General features: G+C 44.4%; 2 protein-coding genes across 5 annotated transcripts in view; one reads left to right on the top strand and one right to left on the bottom strand.

The window, feature by feature from the left end:
* The window catches only part of LOC119731995 (fibulin-1-like), a 37,676-nt gene extending 34,451 nt beyond the window's left edge, over positions 1-3,225 (top strand). For all 4 annotated transcript variants that reach the window (XM_038205337.1, XM_038205339.1, XM_038205336.1 and 1 more), the window contains one exon: positions 1,850-3,225. In XM_038205337.1, coding sequence (XP_038061265.1) covers positions 1,850-1,998 — 149 coding nt within the window. In that variant the 3' untranslated portion in view covers positions 1,999-3,225. The remainder of the gene's footprint in view (positions 1-1,849) is intronic.
* Positions 3,226-6,302: 3,077 nt separating this feature from the next.
* On the bottom strand, positions 6,303-21,324 carry LOC119731997 (3-hydroxyacyl-CoA dehydrogenase type-2-like). The gene is made up of 5 exons (XM_038205343.1): positions 21,133-21,324; positions 11,374-11,538; positions 10,013-10,177; positions 8,863-9,100; positions 6,303-7,273 (listed from the first exon to the last, which is right to left on the bottom strand). Exons 1-5 carry the CDS (start codon positions 21,154-21,156, stop codon positions 7,083-7,085), a joined length of 783 nt encoding a protein of 260 aa, XP_038061271.1. The 5' UTR covers positions 21,157-21,324; the 3' UTR covers positions 6,303-7,082.
* Between the last annotated feature and the right edge of the window lie 14 nt (positions 21,325-21,338).

Raw genomic sequence — 21,338 nt, 5'->3', positions numbered from 1 at the left:
TTGGTTTTTTTTTTTTTAGCTTTTCCACAAAGTTGCGGAAAAGCCTTTGTTTTTGTTCTGATTTGTTTTCTTCCTTCTTCTTTTTGTCGCCTCAAAATCCCATAGACATTGTACACGTTTTTTCCGGTCTCCACTTTTGCCATTCATCTTTGTTGTACATCATTCAAAGTCAGCATAAGCATAATCCTTATAGCATAGATGTGCCCTGAAGAGTGATGTCATGATTACGTCATCATGGGTCACGTGACGTCATCACAAACGTACATATTTTGAAGTCCTATATCCACAGAACTGTAAGTCCGATTGGGTTGAAACTCGTTATGTAGATAGACCGGGATGTGTTATAGGTAAAAATTTAGGTGACGTCATGATGACGTCATCGTGCGATTTTATATGATTTTTTTACATGCATAATCTGGGACATGTTCTTTTGCAAACATATAGATCTCTAGTTTCTTCTCTTTTTTTCCAAGCTTGGATTGTACAGACAAGGTAGGGTACTATGTTTGCTTTTTTGTGTCCTCATGTATGTTGGTGTAATTTGCCTTGGTGCCCTCGATCATTTGCCTTAATTGGTGCAATTTCCCATTCCCTGGTGCTCCTTGAATTGGTACAAACATTTGAGGAGGTGCGGCAATAGAGGGCGCTGTTGGAGCTACCGTGGAAAATTTTGGGGAAAAAAAGATTGATGCACATGATTTAAATCGATGCGCGCGCTGACCAGAGACTGACTATTTTTTTTGGGGGGGGCCTTAATTCCGAGCAAAAGCTGTCCACATAAACCAGTTTTCAGATACATTGTGTGGACTTGCCCACGTCCACACAAGGTTTCCCCCTCTTTGGAAAACAGGTTTACGGGCATTTTGGGGTTAGGTTTGTTAGTTGCAAAATGACGAGAAACGCTTAAAGGAAAAAACGTTTCTACATTTCACCACGGATGTGCAGTGCCCTTTTCAAACAATTTTACCCCCCCCCCCCATAAAAATGACCTTGCTAGGCCACTGAATATAATACACCCGGATAAAATGGGCCAAGTAAACTGTCCACCAACCCAACCACCAACCAATCCACCAACATAGCGAGCACAGGCCCACGGCGCATTTTCACACTGCCTTTGCAAAAAGATTGGGTGATTAGGTGGAAAAAGTGCAAATGCCAGCCCTGACCGATTTTCTTACTGTGTGTGAGTAATTTCGAAATTGGGTATTGCCTTATAAAATGTGTGGGAGTTGTTTTGCATATTTGCTGCAGTTGTGCTTGGGGTTAATATAGGTTTTCCCGGCCAATTTCCTGAAATGTGCATTCAGTTCTGAAACTCGGTCATTCAGGTTGGCTTGAATTTGAATGCACGTCTTTAATCCCATTTCAATTCAACAAAGGTTCAATCGTTTTGATTATCCGTGAAATCCTTTTTGAGAAATAGATAGCCAATTACGTACGTTACCTGTGCATTTATTTATGCAAGCATACCTTTTCTAACTTGATTTCAGGTACAGCTAATTTGATTGACCGTTAACGAAAAAGAAACCCCTATTTGTATCTGGTGCCGATGGCATTACACTAAAAGTGAAATACAATGGTGAATGTTTGAAATCGCCTTCTAAAAGCGAAAAAGAAGTCTTGTAAACAAATCTGAATGAACATAAACGAAAGGTGCTGCTTCATCATTTCTTTGACTGAACTGAAATGGAATCAAATGCTCTGGTAGCGAAATTGAAAGGTGTGTTCAAAGCGATTCTCAAATTCAGATGCAAATGAATGACTGATATTCAGAAGTGAATGAACACTGGTTTGTTTTTGTTTTGTGCAAGTATCCTTCAGCTTCTTTAATTCTCCTCCAATGAAACAGGCACTCTGTATTTGGAGAGAGCTGTGACAGGTCCTTTTGAGACAGATCTCCGTCTGGAGATGCAACTCTTCAGCACAACGCAGGAGAATCAGCTTCTTTCTGTCACCACTGCTGTCTTCAGTATCGATGTCAGCCCAAACTCATTCTAAACCTCCAGATTTCTGTTCGGTATGACTGGATAATATGTTTTTTGATGCTGGGCCTGTGTTTCAACTTGCAGCTTGCCAAAAAAATCTTTACAAAAGAACATTGAAGAATACTGTTGAAAATAAAACCTTCAGATAGTGAAAATGTGACTATTTCCTAAAGCCGGTGTCACATGAAAATCCGACTCCTATGAAAATCGGACCCCTTTTTCCCTATTATTGGTTAATCCCTCGCACGTGACAGGTCACTCTCCCGAAACGATCCTAAAAATAGCATGGTATCGTACTCACGCGTGCGCAGTACTACCAATGAGTCTACATTTCATGGAGTCAGATATTCACGCTACACCGGCCTCTGGTCGACCTTGCAACGACACAGATCAGTCATCAGCGACTAACTTTTCAGGATCAAGCTGTGTCTGAGCTACGACCGTCGGGAACAACTCAGTCCCCGATTTTTTGCAACTTGAGTGTAACTGCGACAATGTAAAAATGATCGGCATCAGTTGGCGCTCAAAAAATCACAAGTCGCAAGAGTAGAAAACTTATGTGATGTCTTCCGACCATCACACGATTTCTCAGTTTTGTAACCTGAGCATATTTTTTGTGCTTGATGCCGACGGTTCCGTCGTGGTGCATGCAAATCGTGGGTTGACCTGAGGCCGGCTTTACAGTTCACTAGGGCCTATGTGAAAAAAAATTTGCCCAGCACAGGAAAGTTATGCTCTTGTTGGTAAAGTTTTTATCAAAAACGTCTTTTATTTTGTTCCTAATATTTCTTAATCACAGCTGAATATGTCAATTTTCAGAAGGGTGACACCTGAATTAAACATGTTTGTATTAAGTTGTTATTGAAGTTTTCTGCTTAGGAATTTATGGGAAATTGGAATCTGCTTAAAAAAAACACCCAAAATCATGTTTGTATCCTAAACATTTCAAATTGCATTCCAAAATCCATGTACTATGATGCTAGCACCTTTTTTGTGTTAATATGTAAAAAAAAAAATATTGTACTAGCTATCTGAATACCATTTTTATCACTATGCCAATTATAGTGCTCTGTATTAAACATGTTTGCATTAAGCAAACTATGCATGCCTTCATTATACGTGTACATATTAAAGTTATATGCGTCATTTAATAGTAAGTGTAATAGTAAGTGTAACAGTATATATCCATAAATAGTTATCACATGAACGTAAATTGAAATTGTTTTTTTTTTTTTAAATTGTGCACACTAGTGACCGTCTTCACTCTCTATGTGTACATGTAGTGGGCTCCATGCATGAACAACAGAGGGCACTATTTGACCACTTTCCAGAGCCCAGTGGGTGGGTCACATCACGTGAGCACACACTCTTGTTTTACTATACTCCCAAGGACAATGCTTTGTGTTTTCCTTTGTCCCTGTAATATAACACTCTCCCATAGACTAACCACACAAACCTACTACGGAGGACCATTTTGAACAAAAGACCCAACTCCCGAGGAATGAAAGGATCTGTTGTTCTCGCTTTGTGTGTTTGTCCTCGGGGGTTATGTAGAACAAGTACACACTGGTTCGTGAATGTATGTTTAACGTGAAGTTCACGCAACTTCTTTTATTCTGAATGTGCACAAAGCCATGGTATCTTCGCGCGAGCGTCAGGATTCATCAGCCTTGTCGTCAACAATGCGTTGGAATACCTCTACCACAGTGGTCTCCCCTAAATCTCCCTTTCTTACGTTTAGGGGATACTGGTGCGCAAATTATTCAAAATACTCACAACTCACCAAGGTGTTTGAGACACCCATCAAATTAAAGCTTATTTCATCATCTTTCACTTTCTGTTCGTTTTTTCTTTTTGGGGGGGGGTTAACCGATGACTTTTGGGAGAAAATTCCATCCAAAGATGATCAGCCCAAAGCAGTCCTGAAGCCCATCGCCATTTTGAAAATTGACGCCTACGCTCCTTTGCAAAATAGAGCCATTTTAGGGCCCAATTTCATCCAAATTGCGCAGATATACAAGCTCACAGTCCTCTGCCGGCTTCCACCCTTCTTTTTTACAAATCCTCAAGTTCATGGCCCTCAAAATGCTCTAATACCTGAGAATTTGAGGGCATACAAATTGTGATTTGGCCTGCATAGGCAATTTTGGACCTATTTCAAGATCTGCGAAACAGAAATATAAGGAAATAAGATTGAATATCTTAGCAAGAGTCAAAAATATCTGTATTGTTAGAACATTCGGAGTGATATTGTAATTGATGTCTTTTTGACCAATGAAAAGAGTGCATTGATAATCTCATGCTGTATCACAATTGCATTGCAGAAATATTGGTGGAATTTAGGGAAGTTTGATATAAACTTAGAATTTAAACGCCTTTAATTGTTTTTGTAGGGTTGGTGTTTTTTGTGGGGTTGCTTTGGTTTTTTTTGTCTTATCACTACACATAAATGTGTTCCTTTTTTAGTTTAATTTTGTATTTTTGGTAAGTAGCGATTCATTTAATGCACAGTGTTGTACTCTAATGGAGAGATTTAAATGTAAGCTGAATCAAATATGTATCATGTTTTATATGAAAATAAAGTTCTGAAACTATATCACAGTTTTTTAGTCATGATTCAAAAGGGCAAATCTACGATGGCCCTTCAGCCAAAAATCTTTTCCCGTGACATACTCTGTGTGCCAGATTTCATGCTTTTATCATCATCAAACTGAACAATCTGATGTACTAGTTGGTATATTCGTATGTATTTCCCCAAATTAGCATTCTAAATTGCACTCCTCTATCTGTCATGTCTCAAAGAGGCTAATGTTGTAGCTCATGCAGAGGGATTGGGCATAATGATCAGTCCATTGAGGTAGGTTGGAATGGATACTCCAGTGATCCAGTGTGATTGGCACACAATGGAAATACTCCATTGCTTGGAATACATTTGTGGATACTGTGTCAATATCATCTTGAACAAAATTACTCGGGGGGGGGGGGGACTGCATGACACTTTTTCTTTTACTAAAATTACATATTTTAATGCCTTTTATCTTTTAAGAAATGAACAATACTCATTTTTCAAAAGCAGACAAAAAAAGGTATGAATATTTCACATTCACACAAAATTTGAATACAAGTATCTCATTTTAAAACTGAACACTTAGTAAATTAAACAGTGAAATCATTTGAACCAAAAAAACACCTTGCTCAGTAATGTAAGACAATATCCAGTGACTGGACTTGCAGCTGCTGTCATGAAAGAATATGGATTTGTATCTGAAAATAATGCGTTGAACAGCTGTCCAACGTATTTACTATAGACTTCACAAAACTTGCATTTAAAACATTACGTTACCAAGTTAGAGTAGCTGCGCAATGTATCAAATATGTGAGGGGAAACAAATTGGACAACTACAAGCGTAGATTTTACAACAGATATTTGGGTATGATTTCATATCGGTCACCAAACTATCCCTGCAATTAAAAAGACAAATTGTGCGTTTCTCTCCAATTTTTATTTGTACACCATGCCACCAACTAAAACTGACTTTGTGAGTTATGCCACAAGACACAGACTTGCGCTACTTTTAACTTTCATGAATTTCTTTGACAACGCTTACTGTTTGGACATCTAGGTAATTCTGAAATCTATCTCGTTCCCAGCCCTATAAAAGTGATGTAAATGGAGTTACGCCATCATGTAAAGTTTTATGAAATAAAAATTGCAATAAACTTAAATTTGTGCATGTAAATACTCTGGCAACCCTAAGTTTAATAGATTAAAGTGAAATCTGTCTGCGTCTGGCAAAACAATTAAAAAATCATTTTGCCTAACCATTAAAAAAAAAGTTTTGAATATGATATAAACAACGTTTTTATCTTTTTTTAAACATGATTATTTTAGGTCTAATCTGTCTTACTGTGCGTATCTGATTGTTCAACATTCACAAAACTGTTTGCAACACTTTATGATTTGTGTTTGAAATAGATATATTTAAACAATGTCCTTCTAACATATCAACAATTCCCAAACCCCATCCAAAACACCCTTTGTCACTTTTAAAAACAATACCACACTTACACCTAGCAATGTATCAACGGACAAGAGTTCTGTTACAAATGTACTTGAATGCACTTGCTTTGAATGTGTTTGTTAAACAGGAAGCAGTTTTTGGGTAGTATGGGCTCCATGCCCCAACTCTCCTTTTCTGGCCATCGAAGGGGCACTGTGCATGGAGCCATAGCTACAGTATTGTAGCAACCACTTCCAAAGAAATATACATTGTAATATGAAAACAGCCATCAATCTTCCATTTGATTGACATCTTCCCTGAGGTTCATGGGGGTAAATTGAGTTATATTGCTTCATAAGCACAGGTGCAATTTTAATGTCTGGTTTGTTTCAGTGCAGAAGGCCAAACTCCCGCCAAAGGCTGTCCCAAAGAGGATGAATATGGCCATTTTGATCAGACCTGCTACTTTCACAGATTAGGCCGTTTTGGGCACTGACACTGTATTGATAGGGTTAGTCAAAAGACCATCATGCTTGTTGACTGATTCAAAACTTGTCTCAAAAGGAAGCATATGATTTCAACAGTTTTATCTCAAAATTTTTATACATAATATACAATTTTACTGCTCTTCAGACAAACATTAAGTTAGTGTACTGTCATGCTCTTTTTACTCTTGACAAGTTTTGAACTGGTATTTTTATTTCCAAAAAAAAGAAACTCCTTTTTTTCCCCCTATTTTTTGGGGGCATCTGCAACCATCTGAATTATGGTTCACTTTTGCACACAAACATATCTGTCCTGCAAATAGACTGGTTCTTGGTCCCCACGTACATTGTAATCTATTGTGATGGGGGCAGGAACCAGTCTACCCTGCAAGAAATTAGTTAATATTTCAATGCAAATATTTAAAAATTAATTTAAAATAAAAGTAATTGTTCCATATCTTAACATAGGTCAATTTTATTCGTTTGAAGTCTCATTCAAAAGTGAGTAACTTTTGTACTGCTGGAAATATAGCAGTTTAAAAAAAAAGAAGCAAGGACAGTACATCTTTAAAGAAATATGGAAAGTTAAGATTTTGAAGGTGGAAGTCCGTTTATGGCTGCATTCTGATGGCTCCATCCAATCGTATAACCTCAGCATTCATCATGGGATTCTCTATAATACACTGGACCATGTGGGCATACTCATCAGGATAACCCAGGCGGCTTGGGAAGGGGATCATCCGGGCTAAGAAGGTCCGGACTTTCTCTGGTAAGGAGGCCAAGAGAGGGGTGTCGAACAAACCTGGGAATGTGAAGAAGATTGACAGTATTACTTGGAGTCCCCTAACATGGCGCACTTTGACACTGCCCTCGACTTTCTTCATGCAGTGTTGCAAACTTCTTTTCATTCATTCAGTTACATGCTGGTTCTTTTTACCTTAATAATGGTTGCTGTTATTAAACCTTTCTGAACAATTTCAGTGTCGTAAATTAGTCTGAAATTCAAAAACAGGGGCTGCGCCACATTAGGGCCGCGCCACGTTAGGGGCCAAGCCACAGGGGACAACACGATCATGTGTTGTTCCAAATGATCAAGCAGGTGTGCAATAACATCAGGGTTGATCCTGCATTCCTTCCGAAGCTTTCGTCCGCAGCACGCGCCTTCCGTTCTTGCTGCTGCACTGTATCCACATTGGAGGACGCCAAGTTGAAAGTTGCATATTCTGAAAGTGTGTCTTTTTTTCGTATGCCGTTAAATCTCACCCTTTTGCACAAAGCTGATGAAACTCACTCCAATTTTGGTTTAATTTCATTGGTAAACAACAGTTATTTAGAATCAAAAGTAGGACATGTTTTTTTTTTTGACACATAGTGCCCCATGTGAATTTCAGTGCAAAGTGAATTTGTTAGTGTAACGGCAAACGTCATGATGACAATTGTTGACGACGTGAAATTTGCTTTGCTTTAGCGTCAAGTATGAATGGGCCTTAACCTTCATAGTCTTCTGCACTCTACAACCCTTCACATTTCGCAAAACCACTTTTGCCCAAGAGTTAGCACACACACTTCAAATTCCTTTGAGATGATTACCGGTAATCTTCTGTGGAGGGTGTCAGGTCATCTCGCCCCCTGGCCGACTCACCTCTTACCGACTCGCCCCTTACAAGATCGTCCCTTGGCCGACTCGCCCCCTAGCAGACTCGCCCCCTCGCCAACTCGCCTCCAAACCGACTCGCCCCCTGACCGACTCAACCCCTGGAAAATTATGCACCTTCCGCGGACATCTTAAAAAAAATATAGAGCGTGCGGAGGGGAACACATTGCCCGGTCGTGGCATGAAACTCAATGGAGCCAAAATCACGCTGCGCTATATCGGTACAGCTGTGCTAAGGTGTTTCCAACCCCGATTCTTCATAAAGAATCCATAGTTTCCTGCATTTGTACCGGAAATCCTTCAAAATGGCGTTTGAATTGTTTTCCTCCATTGAGCTTCATGCGAACGGGCAATGTGTTCCCCTCCGCACAGTCTTTATATTTTTTGTAAGATGTCCGTCAGGGGGCGAGTCGGTCAGGGGGCGAGCTTGTAAGAGGCGAGTCGGTCAGGGGGCGAGTCAGTCAGGGGTGAGTTGACCTACAATCTGGTGGCGCATGGGTAACACTTCAAATCCCTGCACAGTTCTTTTGTGTAGTTAAAGCTCAGTGCGAGCAGGCAGATGCGGTCACGCTTCACTGCTCTCCACAATGCCAATTTATGTGCAGTGACTCTCTGTGTGACACAGTTTAAATGTCCCATCACCTGAAACTGACCTACAGGGTTGTAAAGGGTTTTACATATTCTGAGTACTGACTTCCCTCTGGGAGGGCCAAGCCAACTACACTACCTGTACTCACCTGGTGCTATGGTGCAGACCCTGATCCCTTGTGAGGCAAGGTCCCGCGCAATGGGTAAGGTCATTCCAACGATAGCCCCCTTGGATGCCGAGTATGCAGCCTGTCCGATTTGACCATCAAATGCAGCCACGCTGGCCGTGTTGATGATGACCCCACGTTCCCCATCAGGGCCGGGGTCATTCTTGCCCATTTCACCAGCTGACAGGCGGATCACATTAAAACTACCCACAGCATTCACCTGAGTGATCAACAAGGGGACTAAATCTGAGATTTGACCACAGTGTGTTTTAAAACACAGAAAATGACATTTGTAAGCACGTCATCTTCACAGATCAACTATTGGCAATAGTTTGGGCAAATTCTGCTAGAAGTTTAACCTTTTAGTCACTGTAGCACCTGAAAACACCAAAGCACTCCTGTGGTTTTATTGATTCTTCAAATACATGACACAATGTAGTACAGGTGCTATAATGGGTTCAATCTTATGAGAACTTTTCACAATAGGGCTCGTTCAATGACGGCCATTTCTATAGAAGAACTGCAAATGCGTATTTTACGCAATCAAGCACGCATTGCGCAGTGTTGGAAATGTTCCAAATACACGCGCTTGTTGCTCGAAATGTGTTCGAAATACGACGCAGCTAACGCACATTGTGCAAGTTGACGCTCAAAGTGCCAATGCACGTGGATGGTCTGTAGGAAATGACGTCATTTGAACGAGACCTATTGTGTGCGTCAATAATGACCGAAGACAATATGGATTTTAAAACACACACATCCACCAAATTGGAGCTCGCAAGGCATTACCCCTGCAAATCGGACTACTAGAAACATTCAAAGATCATCTGAGCTCCCTTTAATTGCTCTTTAACAAGGTGCAAACAGCTAAATCTCTGCCCATGCAGGTACCCATTTACTCCTGGTTGGGGAAAAGCAATGAGTGACAAAGTGTCTTGCCCAAGAACACGCACTGCATCCCCAGGCTGGACTCGAACCCACAACCTGCAGAATTACCCACAAGACTCATGTTCAATGCACTAGACCATGAGGCCACAGCACTCTATTCAGTAGAGGATGCACAATGAAAATCATTATACTCAGCAAAAATAAACAAAAATTAAAAAAAAACATCCGTCATATTGAAACTTACAGTTAGAACTCTCTGGAACTCAGCCAGGGGATGTGCCCTGTTTTTGTTGAAGTTGTAGGTTTTAACAGCGATTCCCACTCCAGCGCAGTTGACTGCTAGGTCAAGCCGACCAAATGAGTTTTTTGCCGTTGCAATGGCAGCAGATACTTCAGACTCTGATGTGACCTGTGTAGGTGCAAGACATGAAGTGAACAGGAACAATGTGACAAATAAAACTTTATAGGGTCACAAACACAAGTTTAAAGGTATACAATGAGGATCATTTGTATTTCATGTTTCTTGTTCGTTTCCAAGATTAATGCCATTCAAAATCAATAGAAGAGTGTTCAAACCTGTTCAACCTGATGAAGTGTTGTCTCAGTGGATATTACACTTTTCAAGAAAAGTGAGAAACATGCACAACCTTTTGATCACCAAACAGAATTTCATCTATAACTCTTTATTTTCAACGATCGATCAACAGACTGGTCGTTGGGAATCACAGGTCTACATTTCTTGATGTCTTCTAAATGACAGCATGCCAGACAGAATAATTTCACAGGGTGTTTAGTACCAGTACAATCTTTAATCCAAGTAAGTGGTTTTGATAAAAATTGAGTAGGCTACTTTTGGAATAAATGCAAACGATCCTATGTGCCTTTAAAGTTCCATTTGTCTGCAGTACAGACTGCATGCAGAATAAAAGGATGCCAAGCCAAGCAAACCGTGCAAATGAAAAGCTATTTTTTATTTGGGAATCAAAGTTCGCTTCAATACTAGCACACATACTACCTAACAAGCTCAATATTTGAATGATAAGACATCTGCAGTAGTTAACAGAAGGACTTCTGTTTGAGTCCCATCCAAGTAAATTTGGTGCATTATTTTGTAAATAAAATTAAGGATTAACCCTAACCGCCCTGAATCCTCCAAAATACTTTTTGCAAATTGGAGGAATTTGCAGGATTGAGTTTCCATGGCAAAAGTGCGTTGCTGATTTCGGAGTACGCACTGTGTCAAGGTCTTGGGCCGGACCTTGTGTCACTGTCTCTGCCTTGTGTCACTGTCTCTGCCTCAGCCTATTGACAGTCATAGCTGGAGGATTTTGCAGGATTCAGGCAGTGGTCACCCCTCCATGGACCATATTCAAGAAATAACAGAGGAATTTGCAGGATTGAGGCTATATGCTATTCTTCCATGAGGTCCATTGGAGGATTTTGCAGGATTGAGGCTACATCCTAGCAAAAAGGCCTAGGGAGTTAGGGTTAAGCTGATGAATTTTTGTTTAACTTCATTTGGATTTTGTTGAGAGTTCAATTCTTTAGGACAAGGTTGTGATCTGGATGGATTTCACTAATTTTATTTTCAGAATAATTTCTTACGTCTCCAGCAGCAAACTTGCAGTCGTCTCCCAGTTCCTTGGCCACGTCATCTCCTGCTGAGTTTGGAAGATCATAGACGACAACCCTAGCACCTTGCTTGACCAGACGCTGAGCTGTTGCCTTGCCAAGACCTGACCCTGCACCAGTCACTAGACCAACCAAACCCTGCAAACACAACAACAAAAACATTCAACCATACACGGACAGTTTTCCTCATCACAATGCACACTGCTAGAACTGAAATGAATCAGCCACATACAGAGATGGGTCCGCCAAAAGCAACTGTGCATGTCAGGATACATCAACGATTGTTTGGTGAAATTGAAGAAGACGCATTGCGACTGCGTTAGTGCCTGTAGCCACAGTGCCTCTTCTTCAATTTCACCAAACAGTCGTTGATGTATCGTCCCAACATGCATAGTTAATCACGATCTCAGCCTCCAGCGGATTCATTTCGTTTCAAGCGGTGTGCACTGTGATGGTGAAAACTAGTTGATTTCATCGATTTGCAACACATGTAATGTCTGGAGTACCATTGAAGCCCCAGTAGTTCATCATTGACACCTTGAGAAGCCAGTAAGCGATTTATAAAGTATTTCGTCGAGTCTTTATCTTCATTTTGGGCAATATTTATGAGCTGAATCATGAGTAGTAAATAATGAATTAGTAATTCATTATATTACAGCAGTAATGCATACGGTCAGCTGGCTAGGGCACTAGTACGACCAATCCAAGCCAAAATTTCAAAATGAGTTCTACTCCCACCAGTTGTAGTTCAAGTAACCGGTAACTAGGACCCTACGAATCGCCTTTTTTAACATTTGGAGATGGTCGGGTGATAGTAGGGTCCTTGGATCATAAAGGGAAAAAATCGGATACCCGATCACCACTTTTTTCAATTAATTTTCTAGCGCCAAAAGTTACATCTTTTATGGTTATTCCCTCCACTTTCCCTCCTCTACTCTCACCCCCTCCTTTCCTTAATTTCTATTTATCAATCAGTCACTTACTTCATCGAGATTCGAACCTCGGACACTTGCTTGATACACGAGACTCTTAACCGCTAGGCTGCGCACGATCGCTGTTGCAATGATCAATCTTTGGACGTATTTGAAGTATCCATTGAAATAAACTAAATATTCATGAGAAAATAAATATTGTGGCGCAAATTACTATAGCAGCGTAGTCTAGAGAGGGCGCGCTCGCGGCTGTGGGCCCTATATAAGGCCCCGGGGCAGTTGCGAGACAGACTCAGCTCAGGTAGACTCAGCTCAGACACACACAGTCACAAATTAGGCTTATCTCAGACACAACCTTCCGAGCGTACGCCGAGATCATCGACGGGGAAGAGACGGTAGGCAAATTAGCTTGCGCGCACTGACGGGCGTGTGCTGGGTGGTGCGGTGAAGTCGGGCTGGCATAAGGAGGCACGGAGTCCGCGGAGGCTACTGGAGGCGGAGCGACATACAGCGATCTGCCGATTGTAACGTGACGGAGCCGGAAGGGCGCGCTCATCTACCCGCCGCCTCGAGGAAGGATTGCGACTGGAAACGGTCGAGGGCGGGAGAGTGGAGGCGCACAGCAACGCTAGAGGCGTACGGTCCTTACCCGGGATTCAGAGGCTATCCCCAGCCAGGCATCGCCGTGCTGCCCAGCACTGCCTTACCGTAGCGGCTAATGCGAGGCTACCCCTACAGAGATAATTGAGAGGCTCGGAGACCAATCACTTATTAGAGGCTAACATTATAATTTAACGAGAGGTCCATCATATGACATTGATTCTGTGTAAATAAATCAAGCAGTAATTGAGGTCATTGACTGTTGTGTACTTAATTGTCTGTCCTTGTCCATCTTTGAGGTTGAGGGGCATGGGTGAGTGCTGCTACGCGTATAGGGCGGTATATTTCCATCCAAACGGGCCTGCATTCCCGGCTGCTGGGGTACTGATCCTTAGCTAGGTTGTCTAGGTAAAGGGACTACGGATCGGGTCACAGATATTCCCGCCACAAATGGTGTCAGAAGTGGGATTATACGCCTAGCTACCATTTGCCCACGTTCTCATCCTTGGGGAGGCGAGGACAATTATTAATTAATAAATAGGACCCTTAATTTAACTAAGACGAAGACACAAACTAATAATGACAGACCAGACTGCTAAGGAACTTCAGGAGGAGGTTGACGGTCTCCGAGTGGACCTCCAAGGAAGGGAGGATGAGCTCCAGCGTTCAATGGAGGAGAGTTCACGCCAGGAGGCTACAATAGAGAAACTAATGAGTAGGATATCTCGACTAGAGGATGCTTGGAAGAGCATAGGTCAGGGGACTTCGCTGGATTCAGGGGTACACACTGGACTTGCCTCAATTTCCCAGGTGCAGGACATAGGGCAGGAGGCTACTGGAGGTAACTGGACGCCTCCAAGGAGTATCATGAAGAAGAATAAGTCTTGGATGCCACAGGCACAATCAACTGGCATTAGAGGAGACACAACGCCACCTGTGGAGGCAATCGTGGAGTTACCGAAGCCAGTGGAGGTCATAAGTGAACTAGAGAAAAGTGAGGAGCCAGCTCGTGAAATAGGAGGCGCAGGAGCCTCTAATAAGGAGACACCATGGCCTCTTAAACGAGATCAAAAAATAATCGGTGAGAAGCAGTTACAAGAGAAGCTGACTAAGAGCTCGGGTCGCCCAAGGATTGTACCAGACCGCTTCGGAGATAAACAACCGTGGATAGACTACAAGGAACACTTTGAGTCATGTAAAATAGCCAATAGATGGGATGACGAGGAGGCGGCGGTGTTTCTGTCGGCGAGCCTCCAGGGTCCGGCACTGAAGATACTTCTTCACCATGGGGACGGAGAGAAGAAGAGGCATTCATACAGCGAACTTCTCAAGCTTTTGGATGGGCGTTTTGGACCTGGAGAGCGCGCAGAAAATTTCCTCCTGGAGTTAAGGAATAGGAGGCAGAAGCCGAAGGAAACCATACAGGAGCTCGGCCAGGCGGTACGTGAATTGGCGTCATTTTCGTACCCAGAGTTTACGGAAACCGCAAGGGACCGCCTTGCAAGAGGACACTTCTCTGATGCGATAGCTAGTCAGTCTATTCGAGAGGGGGTATTCCGGGCCAACCCTTCTACACTTGATGAGGCGATACGGGCAGCCTTAGCAACTGAAAACTTCGAGAAGATTGAGGCTCAAAGGAATGGGCCCAAGTTCGGCACTGGAAAATGTAGGGTGCTGGAGGACGCCGTGGAGGATGTCGTTCAGCATGGCGCAGAACAACAGACGGACCAAACTCTGGACGAGGTGGGTCAAACAAAGAAGAGGCGTGACACCAGGGTATACCGTTTCCACCAGAGGCGACGTGCAACCCCAGGGGACCGGTGCTATCATTGTCAAGGGTATGGACACTTTTTACGAGATTGTCCGGAGAAGAGAAATAAAACTAAGCCTCAGGGAAACGGCAATCAGCCTCTCCTAGGACCCGAGGAAGGGCTGAAACCACAGCAGGGTCAACCCTCAATCTAAAACCAACCTCAAGTAGTAATATCCCGGAAGTTGAACGGAAGGTACTTGTGCCAACAATTTCTCCCAAGAAAGGACTTTATGTTAAGGGGAAAATTCGTTCCCTTGACATTCCGCTCCTTGTGGATACTGGAACCACTGATACAGTTATTTCAGCCGAGGTGTATTACAGAATTCCAGCTGAGAGGCGGCCGAGGCTAGAAACAGATGGCTTAAAAGTGTTTCAGGCGGATGGGACACCGATAGAAACTTTGGGTGTGGCACAAATTGAGGTTCAGGTAGGAAGAACCGTTTTTCCAGTACGTGCAGTTTTTGCAAAGGTTAAGGCACAAGGAATTCAGGGAATGGACTTTCTCATACCAACGGGAGGAATGTTGGACTTTAAGGCCTTGGAGCTCGTGTTGCATGGAGAACACATCAAGTGTACAAGCCGATGGGGAACAGCGTTATGCGCGAGGATTGCGGTAGCCAGAACTACTGTCATACCGCCGGGACATGAAACCATTATACCAGGGAGGATGGATAAGTCACTTGATTCGTTTCATGTTGGTGTGATAGAGCCAGTCGAAGGAGGCGGCGTGGTAGCGGATAAGGGCCTTATAGTTGCGAGGTCACTGGTGAACATAGATGGAGATACATTACCGGTGCGGGTATTGAACCCAGGGAGGCAGAAGTGCGTTTTGCGCTGTGGGGTTACTGCCGCCTGCCTCACCCCAGTGGATGAAGAAGATGTCGATGAGGTGCGACAGGAGGCTATGGAAAAAGAATCGGAAGATGTTCATGTCCCCGGACACCTTCAGGACCTCTGGAAGCGAAGCGTTGAAGGGCTAGATACGCGCTATCATTACGCCGTTTCTGGGCTGCTGTCGGAGTTCTCGGATGTATTTTCCAGAGGAGACCACGACATAGGGAGGACTGACAGGGTGAAACACACCATAGACACCGGAAGTGCCAGACCTGTTAGGGAAAGACCGAGGCGACAACCCCTGTGTAAGCAAAAGGAGATCGACAAGCAAGTGGATGACTTGTTAAAGCGGGGGATTATAGAGCCATCCGACAGCCCGTGGGCGTCCAATGTAGTTCTCGTTCGGAAAAAGGACGGAACGCAGAGGTTTTGTGTGGATTACAGAGGGCTCAATGAAAGGACGATCAAGGACGCTTACCCCGTCCCACGAATCGATGACACCCTTGACGCACTAGCGGGGGCAAGATGGTTTTCAAACCCTAGATCTTGCCTCCGGCTATTGGCAAGTCGAACTTGATGAAGAGGCTCAGAAGAAGTCTGCCTTTGTTGTGCGCGGGGGATTGTACAGCTGGAGGGTTATGCCCTTCGGTCTGTGCAATGCCCCCGCCACATTCGAGAGGCTCATGGAGAGGATAATGCGTGGCCTCCAGTGGGAAACCTTGCTCGTCTATTTAGACGATGTTATTGTGTATGGACGAACCATCATGGAGGAAATCAACCGTTTGAGGGAGGTTCTGCAGAGGTTACGTGGGGCTGGACTTAAATTAAAGCCAGGGAAATGCCACCTCTTCCGACAGCAGGTTAAGTATCTGGGACATGTGGTGTCCCCGGAGGGAGTATCTACCGATCCAGACAAGCTGGAGGCGATAAGATCTTGGCCAACTCCGACTGACGTCCGAGGACTGAGGAGTTTTCTTGGGTTGGCCTCGTATTATAGAAGATTCATCAGAGGTTTTGCTGATGTGGCTCGCCCGCTCCATAGGCTAACTGAGAAAGCACGTGTCTTCCACTGGAGTGACGAATGCCAGGAGGCGTTCCAAACCTTGAAGACTCACCTGCAAGAGGCGCCAATACTGGCATACCCAGAACCCGAGGGCAAGTTCATATTGGATACAGATGCTAGCGGAGTCGGCATCGGAGCTGTTTTGTCTCAAGTGCAAAATGGAGAGGAGCGCGTTATTGCCTACGCGAGCCGTACACTCTCCAAGCCCGAGAGGAATTATTGCGTGACGCGCAGAGAGCTCCTTGCAATTATTGTCTATCTTAAACACTTCAAGCAGTACCTATACGGACAAGAGATAACTGTACGAACGGACCATGCGGCATTAAAGTGGTTAGTCACTTTTAAGAACCCAGAGGGGCAGATCGCTCGATGGCTGGAGGTGCTTGGGCAGTACAACTATGAAATAGTTCATCGCCCTGGGAAGAAACATGGAAATGCAGACGGCCTGTCACGTCGACCGTGCAAGCAATGTGGACGAGTGGACGACGATACTGTAGAGGCACCTATGCCGGCGGATGTGAGAGTGGTTGTTGCCGAGCCAAACGTTACCACAGACGAATTGCGGGAGGGTCAGCTGAAAGACCCCTCCATTGCCTGGGTAGTACTTGGGAAAGAGGAGTCAGGTCAGAGGCCAGATTGGAAGAGCATGTCCTCCCGTGCAACTGCGGTCAAAGTTTATTGGTCGCAATGGGACCAACTAGAGATGAGACAGTCAGTGTTATGTCGGCGATGGGAATCGAACGACGGTAGGGAGGTAAAGTGGAAGATAGTCCTCAAACCAAGACTAGTGCTAGACGCCAAAAGTTGTCGTACGACAGACGAGTTGAGGGTGCAGGTTATGAGGAAGGTGACTTCGTCTGGTTGTATAACCATGCAAGGAAGAAAGGGGCCTCCCAGAAGTTAGTTTCAAGATGGGAAGGGCCGTACCTCATCATAAGGAAGCTGTCAGACGTAAACTACAGGGTACAAGACAAACCCAGAGGAAAGATGCTCGTGGTTCATTTCGATAGACTGAAGCCTTACAAAGGCACTCCTATGGAGTCTTGGCAAACAGAACCTCTGAGACAAGTCACTGAAACTCCGCCTCATGTGGATCAGGAGCGATCGCCTGCAGGGAGGCATCACCAGAGGAGTGACGAGGAAACGATTCCTGACAGAGGTGTAGAGGAGGACACACAAACTGACCCAGTACTTGACATAGGGAGCATTGACGGAGACGGAATTACAGAGACTATGCAGGACACGGAGAATGATCCTGTGACGACGACTGAACACAATGAAGGAGCAGGAAAAGAAAAAGTTCCAATGTGAAGAGTGCTCACTGACGTTTCAGCATAGGACCAGCCTGGCCCGACATAGACAGGTGGGTCATGGCCCGTCTCAGATCTTCGCTTGGTGCGTACGGTGTCCCTTCAAGAGTACGAGGAAGGATAACTTGCGAAGACACTACCGTCAGAATCACGAGGCCCACATCCATGAGGTGGATCTTCTCCCCTTGGAGACTGAGAGAGAGCGGGCGCAGCGGCGACGTTCGGAAGAGGGAGAAAAAGCGGCAAAGGAGACCAGACGGATGGTGGTGAAGAGACCAGAGGGACGGAAGGTGAAGGATCTTGGAGATGCTGAGACGTGGGCAGAGGCCCTACGTATACTCCATCAGGAAGACGACGTCGACGAACAACCACGGGGAGAGAAGCGACCGACTCAAAGTGAGCCAGAGGCACAGGAGGAACCGCCAGCCAAGCGGAAGTCGCTAAGCAGAGTACAATCACTCAAGGAGGCCCCCTGGATCTCTCGATTGTAGGACCGGAGGCGAGTGGAGGACTGTCTTTGTCACCGGCCTCTTTGTCCTTGCTAGAAGAAGATGTGCCAGCCCCAGTGCGTAAGCCACTTGGTGGTAAGCCTCGGGGGATGCTCCTTATGGCCCAGCAGGACCACGTGGAGAGCAGTGAAGAGGAGGCGGAAGAGTTGCAACAACATGAGGCGGCTGAGGCAGCACCCAACAACGGAGCAGCTGCGCACATCCGAGAGGATCTGCGCCCAATCCACGTGACATCCCTGGAAGAGGTACTGAGGGGCAGGGTTACCCGAGTGAAGGAGGTGTCGACCACCCTCGAGTACAAGGAGGGTGTGAAAGTTCGTGAGCAGCGGTTGGAGAGGGTGTACGATGTCCAGTTCGACCAAGATTTCCGCAAGAAGTAACAGCACTGATTAGGCTCGTTTCTCTAAGCCATCATTTCTTAAGTTTATACAGAGTTTTCTATAACCTTTAAATAAGTTTTCTTAAAGTTTCTTAAAAGTTTATAAAGTTTTCTATCAAGTTTTCTCAGAGTTTTATAAAGTTAACTATGTTTCTTTTATGAGGTGCATGTATAAAGAGGCGCCGACGTGTTGAAGTTATGGACCTTTTCGTTGTTTAGATTAAAAGTTTTGATAAGAAAGTTTTGAGTAATTTGCTTTTGAATATCAGGTCTTTCTTTAGCTGTTATGAACGAGGACGTTCATGCTAAGAAGGAGGCTTTGTGGCGCAAATTACTATAGCAGCGTAGTCTAGAGAGGGCGCGCTCGCGGCTGTGGGCCCTATATAAGGCCCCGGGGCAGTTGCGAGACAGACTCAGCTCAGGTAGACTCAGCTCAGACACACACAGTCACAAATTAGGCTTATCTCAGACACAACCTTCCGAGCGTACGCCGAGATCATCGACGGGGAAGAGACGGTAGGCAAATTAGCTTGCGCGCGCTGACGGGCGTGTGCTGGGTGGTGCGGTGAAGTCGGGCTGGCATAAGGAGGCACGGAGTCCGCGGAGGCTACTGGAGGCGGAGCGACATACAGCGATCTGCCGATTGTAACGTGACGGAGCCGGAAGGGCGCGCTCATCTACCCGCCGCCTCGAGGAAGGATTGCGACTGGAAACGGTGGAGGGCGGGAGAGTGGAGGCGCACAGGAACGCTAGAGGCGTACGGTTCTTACCCGGGATTCAGAGGCTATCCCCAGCCAGGCATCGCCGTGCTGCCCAGCACTGCCTTACCGTAGCGGCTAATGCGAGGCTACCCCTACAGAGATAATTGAGAGGCTCGGAGACCAATCACTTATTAGAGGCTAACATTATAATTTAACGAGAGGTCCATCATATGACATTGATTCTGTGTAAATAAATCAAGCAGTAATTGAGGTCATTGACTGTTGTGTACTTAATTGTCTGTCCTTGTCCATCTTTGAGGTTGAGGGGCATGGGTGAGTGCTGCTACGCGTATAGGGCGGTATATTTCCATCCAAACGGGCCTGCATTCCCGGCTGCTGGGGTACTGATCCTTAGCTAGGTTGTCTGGGTAAAGGGACTACGGATCGGGTCACAGATATTCCCGCCACAATATTCATAATGACGTATTGCACTATCATTGGCCGGCTCATGCGACGTTATGGTTATCGATGTCATGCGTATAATGTACCGCTGTTCCAGACACTTCAATCAGTTTTGACCGGCTGCTTCAACTCAGATCTGCACTACATGTGCATGCAAAATGTGCTCTAAAAACACATTTTTACTAATTTTTTTTCGCATGTCCGCTGTTTCCTGGATTCCTCTTGGTTGAAATCACAAGGTGAGGTGAACATTTATTTGTTTGGCGGCAGGTAAGTGGTGTTCGGGTATCCGATTTTTCCCTCATAATACATGGTGGTATCAATGACCATTATCAAAATCTTCAGATTTCGACCAATCCAGGTGACCAATCAAAGTGCCCTGTGACTGCTTTGGGGGTGAAATCTGAAGATTTTGATTGGGAGTACAAGTGAAAGTGGTATTAAAAAAAAGCAAGGCTACATTGTATGTACCTAGTAGGACTCTACTATCGCCCGACCATGTCCCAAATGTTAAAAAGCGATCCGTAGAGTCCTACACTTACACTTAAGATTTGATGGGATTATCAATTATAGGCTTAATGCCTTTTAAGACCCCATATCCAGATTCTTTCAAGTAACTGTCAAATCTATTCTTGAACTGGTTGACATTCATGGCATTTACGACGTAGGCTGGGAGGTTGTTCCAGTTGTTTATTTGAAGTGGCTATCGTTACGGCAGTCATTGTTTAGCGCCCTCTACGATACTTTTTTGATACGCACGCAGGTATATAATTATTTGTTTCCACACACATTAGTGAGCAGTGCGACAGCTCAGTCGATAGAGGGTAGGATTTTGCACCGCGAGGTTGCGGGTTCGAATCCCAGTTTTGCCCTCGAATTTTTTTCCTTTTCTAACCTGAGGCTTTGGAGGATTTTTTTTAAAAGGGAAATAAAGTCAGAATTTCATAACGTTCATATTCACTTTTTTTCTTCTAATTTTATATTTTCTTGTCATGTTTTTATAAAAGTTGCAGTCTACCGTAACGATAGAAAATGGGAAATGCGTTACGGCTGCCCTACCGGTAGTTTAATACTCGGACTCGGACTATACAAATGCCAGTCTCAAAATTAGCCAACACAAACTACTCACTTTTAATGATCTGATGCTCGACATTATGGTGCAACCAACGACGAGATTATGAAAATATTAGGCCTAGTAATTAGCGATTCTGCACGGTGCAGTAAATTTACACGTATTGCCACTGAGTGCATGCACACAGCGAAAAGGTCGTATCCGAATTGGCTGTTTTGTGGCTACGACTGCAATAACTAGTGTGAACAAGATGCAAATCCATA

Source organism: Patiria miniata, unplaced genomic scaffold (genome assembly GCF_015706575.1).
Source record: "Patiria miniata isolate m_02_andy unplaced genomic scaffold, ASM1570657v1 HiC_scaffold_24, whole genome shotgun sequence".
Lineage (NCBI taxonomy): Eukaryota > Metazoa > Echinodermata > Asteroidea > Valvatida > Asterinidae > Patiria > Patiria miniata.
The sequence above is the reverse complement of the archived record's forward strand: the minus strand, read 5'-3'. Positions and strand labels throughout refer to the sequence as shown.